Raw genomic sequence first — 8,414 nt, 5'->3', positions numbered from 1 at the left:
GGGGTATGGCGCCGATTCGTCTAGGAATTTTGGTCTTATGACAGGCGAGTGTTTGAGGTTTTTAAGCGTACATTTCATCAATTTTTTTAACATTACGTGTCAAAATATATATTCTGAACAGGACAATATTTGTCTAAATTATGGCTCTAAGCTTTGGGGAGGACCGATTACATCATCCTAACGGTGACATTCAACAGAAATTTTGTCACGCATTTTCCATTTCGGAAGGAATGGAGTAAGGGACTTTTACTAAACAACTTCGACATTACACAGATGGTCAACGTCAATGCAGATAAGCATGGAACGAAGGGATGCCTGCAGAGTCACGACGGTGATAACTGGCTTCTGGTCATAGTTGTAAACAATCTGCGAAAAAAGAAACGATGTTCCATTTCCTCTGTGAACGCCCTACCTTATGAAGGAAGATAATGTCAACCCTTGTCAAGTCACTGTTCGAGAATCTTAAACAACTGTCACAACTTAGACGTCAACAACCTAACAAGGTTCTTATCCCCCTCAGACTGGATATAATAGTCATACTGTAAATAACCACTAATCAAGTTGGTATCGAGAATGTTGCAACAAAATGGTGCCGAAGCGCTAGTTGGTTTCTTAATGAATGATCACTTCAACCAACCAACCAACCATGGCTCATACTTCATGAATGACTGAAAAAACTCAGTCGTCGTTTACGATTATGGTACGGCCTATCTCATATCTGAAAAACAATTGTTCGATAACTGTGGCTTTGTACCGAACCATGGCTAAAAATGTAGTATGTTATATTTGCTGAAGTTTCTAAACCGCTATATTAGAAGAATCAGGTTAGGAAACAACAAAGTTTTTTATAATTTTCATGTACTTCGTATGGATGGAACACCCGGTACAACGCGTATTGGCGCTTAGCATTCTTTACTGGGTGTTCGGCCGATCTTCTCCTCCTATTTGTGGTGTGCGTTGATGTTGTTCCACAAATGGAGGAACCTACAGGACTGGCTCCGAACGCAGATGGTTTTTTATGGGGAGCTTTTTCATGGCAGAAATACACTCAGAGGCTACTCAGCCATTGCTTTTTTCATCATTTCCTTCTATCATTCGATGCCTCCCTGATTTAATGAACCTGGCAGTTACGAATAGTAGTCACGCAACAACCCATTCCGCCAAGCCGAAATTAGTTGTGGATGATGTGGAGACTACAATAGAATATTTTAAGATAATTTTCGTAAACTTTGTCTATTTGAATGCGCTCACCTCCGAGCAAGGATTTTCGAAGACAGATGAAACAGATTATAAGCTACCTTTTATTTTGAAAATATTAGTCTCTAGATGGCGCCGGTGGTATTTCTAAAAATCTTATTTATGACCTGAGTCTTAAATTAAAATCTGTCGTTCAGACGGCAACGAACTAAAGTTGTGTTGATATTTTTCGTATATCATTAACACAATCACACATATCTTGTTACGTCAGTCTATCAGCTGATACTGTCAAATGCGCTGAGAGCCGGTTAACAATCAGATATTGGCCACGCCTTCTCAATTATTTTCACTATGGCTAAAAGCAAACGAAGATAGACTGTCTTGACTTGAAGAGCGAAACCACTCACATGGGCTTTTATTCCAAAGCATTTACGCAGGTTTGGAAGCAAGACGTTATGTTAACGTAGTTATGTCTAAAATATTTCGATTTGCACATCTGTGTGTGAGTCTAAAAATGTATACGTAAATATTCGATCTACTCACCCATGGCTCGATAATAAAATATTCGGCAGGGAGATGCTACGCCAATCGTTTGTTCGTAAATGTGGCATGCCACGCTCTGCAGCAGTAGTAGTAGAAGTTGCAAGCTTTGTTGGCAATGGTTTTGCATCGACGGTAAATGCTGATGTTGTGGTTTTTGTTGCTGTTTGCATTACCTTTGCAGCTGTTAGTCCATATTTGGTTTTGGTTCTATTTGCCCCCATGCTGCTGCTGCATATGGGTGCATTTGTTGCAAGTAAAAATATAAATTGGAATTTCGTTAAAATCAATAGACAAGGGCATACACGTCATTTATTTCTTGTGTGTGTTTATTTATTGGCAAGTGAGGCTGAAAAATGAAATGTGGGCGATTTTACAAATCGATTTTTGAGTTTTGTGCCACAATGCTAGTAAAACTGGGTATATTTGTGTGTATGTGTGTGGTGCATGAATGTTTTATTGAGGTTTTGCGGATTCTTTTAACGTACCATTATTTGAATGAAACAATTGTGGTTGACTTTTTGTATATACTTTAGTATGCACAAATACGTATTGTATATAGATAAATATGGTTACGTACAGGGTGATCCATCTAGCGTTTGGAATTAGAATTCTCGATTTTATTCCCTTTGAGAGCTAAAACGATATCCGTGATGTGTTTGAAATTTAAGGAAATGAAATGTATTTCAATTTACGAGGGCGGATCAATAAGTCCCAGTAAGGTAGTCTGATAAAGGTAGCTGTAAAACACAAACTAACTGACGCAGCACGTTCAAATTTTGACAGGAGTCAACTGACAGACGCCTGTTGACAGGAGCAGTATTTCTTTTTCAGTAAAGAGGTCAGAAATACAAAAAGTCACAGACTTATTGACCCGCCCTCGTAGCTTCGCTTGTCGGTTCGCCCAATGGACTGCAGAACGTTTGGTTGAAAATGAGCATTTTTAGCGTAACAATTATTTATTAAAATGAAGTTCAGCTTCGTGCCGGTTGGCTTTGAGGTTCGCCATAATGCAGATACCGATGCGTATTTGGGTCAGACGGTATTACTGGATTTTCTTTTTTCAAAAATTAGCTAGAAGTCGCCGAGCTCACTGAATGTTAAACGATTTTTTGTTTTCCAAAGTTAAAGATGGTGACATAGAATGCATTTAGTTTCAACAGGATGACGCTGTGTCTCATGAACATGAATTGGCTGCCTAAAACCAGCGGTTATTTTTTGTAGGCGGCCGTTGAGGGAAAATGCTAGACCAACCATCCGAAGACGGTTTAAGTTTTGAAACATGATATCCAAGTTGCCATTTGTGGGATAAAAGGCGAAATTCGTGAAAATATACTGAAAAATTGATTTGAGAGAATTTACCTCTTTTAGACTTTTAAGGTTTACGCTTTCCAATGAAAAAAAATCAATGAAAAATATTTACGTATCTTTTATTTACAGACACATTGAAATCCAAACGCCTACCGGAAGATTTATAATTTTTGCAAATGGTGTCGTACGTCAATCATATTTGACATTTCTGAACTAGACTGTTGTATGCAAACATACGAACAATGGAGCGCGTAAAGAAAAAAATAAAGATTTCCATCACTCAAAATAATTTTTTTGTTCATGTAAAAAAATTTATAAAATTTGTAAAAAAATTATTCAGAAAAAAAATTGGATAATTAATTTTGCGCCACCTTTACATTTGTGTGCTGACTTTGTTGCGTGCTTTCCTCTGTTTAAAAAATAATGTCTAGTAATCGTTATACGTATAAAATGCACAAGACCGCCACAAACCAAATTGTCAATTCAATCAATTGATGAAATTTTTGGTATCCATTTTGCTCCTTTTTTTGTTCGAAAATGGCGCCACATGTTTTCTATTCACTTCATGCTAAAGTTCTGTACTGATGTCTCGATAATTTTCCACAACTATAAAACAATCAGATTGTAACCTAAAGGGATTTTATTAAGGTGTCCATATCTTGAAATAATTTAAAAGTCGGTCTGCTGTCTTAAATAAGGATGAGGTACAATAAGTATCAGGTCAGTCCATCCGTATTTTACCCATAATTTCACTAATAATAACATAATTTCCCGGAATATAACGGAACTATTTATATTTTATTTGATATATTGTGCATTCAACAAGTGATTTTAATCGTGAATAGAAGCACGTGTTGTTAAAATGGAAATAAAATGGAATCTTCGAACGCGTATAAGAGGCATATTTTGTATTTTTTTTATAAAAGTGGTAAAAATGCAACAACTGCTGCTGCAGAAATAAACACTGCTCACGGAGAGGGCACCGTGAGTGTAAGGACTGCGCAAAAGTGGTTTTCGAAATTCCGAAGTGGTAGCTGCAACGTGGAGGATGCCCCGCGCGCTGGTCGTCCTGAAGTCTTTAACTCCGACGCCTTGCTCGAACTAGTGGAAGCTGAGCAAAATTTGACAGTCCGAGGTTAAATTCATCGCATGAGACAGTTCACAGGCACCTAGTTCAGTTGGGAAAGGTTTCAAAGCTGGGCAAATGGGTTCCGCATAGACGTTCCGTCGCCAACCTTCAGCAGAGAGTGAATTTGTGTTCTCAGCTGCTGCAACGGCTTGAAAATGAAAGTTTTTTGAACCGTATCGTTACCGGTTATGAAAAATGGTTCCTTTACAATACTCCTGTTCGCAAACGCCAATGGTTAGATAAAGATGAAACATCAGAACCGACCCCTAGAGATGGCCTTCACCCCAAGAAGATTCTCCTATCTATTTGGTGGGATATGGCCGGTATTGTTTATTATGAACTTCTGGAACCAAACCAGACGATAACTGCTGATTATTATTCCCATCAGCTATCAAATCTGAATGAGGCACTTAAAAAAAATCGACCGTCTTTAGTGAATAGACGCAAAGTTTTGTTTCACCACAACAACGCAAGACTTCATACCGCAAGGCAAACATTAGGCAAGCTGAACGAGCTCGGATGGGAGCTTATGCCGCATCCACCGTACTCTCCGGATATTGCACCTTGTGACTATCACCTTTTTTGTGAACTTCAATGCCATATGAGTAACCAGAACTACTTCTCAAAAGAAGCTATAAAAAAGGATATCGAAGCGTATTTTGGCTCCAAGGGCAACACCTTTTTTGAGCAGGGAATTAAAAATTTGCCTAACCGTTGGGAAGACATTGTAAATAATGAAGGAAAACATATTATTGATTAATAAATGCTTTAAACATCTTTTTTATTAATTTTAAAGCCACCTTTAAAAAATGCACGAACTTATGGACTGACCTGATACATACAAGTGAGATCTGATTATTTATTGGGTTGGCATCTAAGTAATTGCAGATTTTTTTTAGAAAATCAAAGACAATTTTTTCATGGAACTAAATAATTTAATTCCATAATGTATTGCCAATTTTGATCAATGACCTTTTGCCATCTTTCAAGCAGCATCATAATTCCACCTTCATAAAACTTCTGGTTTTTATTAGCAAAAAACTGAATCCGTTGTTTGTTTTGTAAAGATTGAATAAAAAGTAATCAGAAGGTGCAAGATTTGCCATTGTCATAGAGGAATACAATACTTTTTCGATTTGTCAATTTGGGCCGCGTTTCTTCCACTGCATTGTTTAATTCGTTAGTTGTTCAATGTAGACATTAGAATTGATCGTTCGGTTGGGTGAGTTCAAAGTAGACAACTCCTTTGTAATCCCACCAAACTGATAACAAAAGCTTATTTTGATGAATATCAGCTTTTGCTGTTGTTTGAGTTGGTTCACCTGACCTGCTCCCCGATCTTTTCCGCTTGATATTATTGTAAACAACCCATTTTTCATCGCCAGTTATAACTCGCTTTAAAAATGGATCATTTTCATTACGTTTCTTTACCAAATCGTAGCTGTTAATGCGTTGCGTTAAATGCATTTCTTTCAGTTCGTGAGGAACCCATGAATCGGGTTTTTGAACATAGCCAAGTTGTTTTAAGTGATTTTCAATACATGTATGTGATACATCAAGCTTCTTTGCAATCTCACGTGTTGTACTGTGACGATCCGAATCGATTATTGCTTTGATTAGGGCATCATCAACTTCAACTGGACGACCAGAGCGTTTTTCATCTTTGAGTGAAAACTCACCAGAACGAAATTTGGCAAACCAATTTTGACACTGCCGTTCTTTTAAGGCTTCGTCACCATAAACAGCACATCACTTTTTATGAACTTGCGATGAGGTGTACCCTTTGCGGAAATGAAAAAGCAAAATATGTCGAAAATGTTCCTATTGATTTTCCATTTTCCAACGTACGCCAAATGAAAACGACGCAACCGATCAAGCAACTTCTATACTGATTGACAGCTGAAGTGCCAAATTCGCAATTACTTAGTTGCCAACCCAATAAAATCCCATTTTTACAGTTTTTCGTCGTTCTGAATAAAATTGCACATACATATTTCACCATCAAGACCAATCAAAAAAGATTTAATTTTTGTTATTTTATTATTGTTTTATTATTATTTTTATTTTGTTGTTTAAAAATAAACTCCCATGGACTTAGAAAAAATGAACTGAAGTTTTTGTTTTTATCTGTCTAAAATTGTGTGCACTTCACATTCAGTTTGGTTAATTTAGTCCAAATGAAGTAACATTTAAATCTCCCACTTATGAAGTGCCACAAAGCGCGTCCTAAATTGGCGTGTGATAAAAACTTTACATTTTAAGCAATTACTTGTTTTTTTAAGTATTTGCTTTCCTTAATCATTTGTTTACTTTTCTTTAGGCATATGCTTATTTTAAATATATAAGTAGTTCAGTATACCACTTACCTATTTATCTCTATAGCATCTGGAAGTTTTTCATATCTGGAATTATTTTCCAGATTGCGTATATTAGCTTCGAAGGTAGTTTCTTTGCTGTGCATTTCAGCTATAGTTCGATTATCGTCTATGCTCGAAATTTCCCTTCGAGTGGGTTGTTTCTCTTTTCGTTTTGCTTCCCTTCCACGACCAGATTTCTTTAACGATTCACGTTCACGCGTTATCGGCATTTCGCATTCGCCTAAAAATATCGATGAGGTGCTAGCCAACGGTAACGTGGTAGATTTGACTGCAACCATGGACGCAGCGTTGGCTATCGAGGTGTCATTTCTGATTGCGACCATGGCGGAGCTGTTGGGGCAGCTTGCGGCCAGTTTTATTGTTGATGGCGTTGCCGCAGTATTCGACTCGTCTATGCTATCCATAAGTGTGGCACCACTGCACAAAAGCGTCCATTGAGTTTTACTGCGAGCAATACCTGTCAGAGCACAGTTATTTTGCGTCTCAACAGCACTACCGCGGCCACTGGCTTTATTAGCCACGTCATTGAATTTAGTATTGACACTGACAGTGGAAATGTTCGGATTGTGTGAAGAAGAATATGAGTTGTGGCGTTTGACTGAATCGCTTAAATTGTTAGCTGCGCGAGTGGAATGAAAACGTTGCAGTGGAACGTTACCTTGTGCTGTGTGCGGACAATTGAATGGCAATTGTTGCGGCTCCTGTAGCGACATTTGACGTTTGGATGTGACGTGTGGGCGTGTTGCATCATTTGCGGTGCATGCGCCACAGTGTGGCCAAAACGAACAGGTGGTTGGAGATTTCAGCAATGCCTCTTGACGTTTCAAAGCGTTTTTATTTGTCTTTATTGTTGTTCCTGCTGCTAAGTGTGCGGCTGTCATGGGTGTTTTCGGTTTGGCCAATTTGTGACAGTCACACAATTTAGATGTAAAGTAGAAGAATGTGAAGAAGAAGAGTTTTGTAGAGTATTAGAACGTACATATGCAGTGAGTACAGTTATTGAATGGACTTGGTGGTTTTTAGTAGTGGAGTTGGTGGTAGAGGTGTTGATGGTGGTAATTGTGGTGGTGATCGTGGTCGTGATTTCTAAGAAGGTGTTAAAACACTTTCCATATTCCTTTGTGGGCCCATCTACATACAATGTTTTTGTTAGTGAGAGCAGTGAGCAGTGAGTGGTGAGCTTTTATCAATGCATTTAAGTGCGACATAAATATGTAAATACAAGCGCTGGTTTGTTAGTGGTGAGTTTCATAGGCGGTCAGGTGATTTTTAAATAGCATATCTAGTGCATTCGGGAAAATATTTAAAAAATACTGGAATTCGGAAGGTAATACACTTTTTAGTGTTTTTGTTTGATATAAAACAAGAAATGTAGGTGTGGTTTAGCGATGCTGCGTTTAGTGAAGTTTACTGTAAGCCCAAGATCATTTCTTTGTTTTTTAGTTTCTATGAAAGTATTGCGGTGCACTTTTTGCGAGTTGTTTTATGATTCTATTTCTCATATTACTTCACGCATAACTTTCGCGTACAACTTTTTCACTTATATATATACAAGGAGTTCAGGTGACGTTTAAAGGTAAGGGTATTATAATATTTTTGGTTTTCGTATTAAAAATGTAATTTCATTCATTTAAAGCAGTCTTTATGCAGCACATGTACATGTAGGTAGGCTGGCTTTTGTTTACACTGCACCTGACATTCATCGCACTTATTATTAAACACTTACTTCCAATACTCAACCGTAAAGATATTCCAAGTGTTTTGTTCTAACAGATTATTTATATTTTGTTTTATATTCATCACGCTAACTTGTTTAATTATATTCTCATTTATATTAGATTTTACAAACTTTTCACGCA

General features: G+C 37.5%; 1 protein-coding gene across 1 annotated transcript; it reads right to left on the bottom strand.

Annotated features, from left to right (window-relative positions):
* Window positions 1-1,250: 1,250 nt before the first annotated feature.
* LOC128859756 (uncharacterized) lies at window positions 1,251-7,436 on the bottom strand. The gene is made up of 2 exons (XM_054096814.1): window positions 6,544-7,436; window positions 1,251-1,968 (listed from the first exon to the last, which is right to left on the bottom strand). Exons 1-2 carry the CDS (start codon window positions 7,434-7,436, stop codon window positions 1,737-1,739), a joined length of 1,125 nt encoding a protein of 374 aa, XP_053952789.1. The 3' UTR covers window positions 1,251-1,736.
* Between the last annotated feature and the right edge of the window lie 978 nt (window positions 7,437-8,414).

Source organism: Anastrepha ludens, chromosome 4 (genome assembly GCF_028408465.1).
Source record: "Anastrepha ludens isolate Willacy chromosome 4, idAnaLude1.1, whole genome shotgun sequence".
In the NCBI taxonomy this organism is placed as follows: Eukaryota; Metazoa; Arthropoda; class Insecta; order Diptera; family Tephritidae; genus Anastrepha; species Anastrepha ludens.
This window is presented reverse-complemented; position numbering and strand designations above follow the sequence as displayed.

What these genes read in the sequence shown, in the direction of transcription:
- LOC128859756 (XM_054096814.1), bottom strand. Translation starts at nt 7,436, where the DNA reads ATGACAGCCGCACACTTAGCAGCAGGAACAACAATAAAGACAAATAAA. An exon ending in GATGCTATAGAGATAAATAG is followed by an intron (nt 1,969 to 6,543) that starts GTAAGTGGTATA and finishes ACCCATATGCAG; the next exon opens with CAGCAGCATGGGGGCAAATA.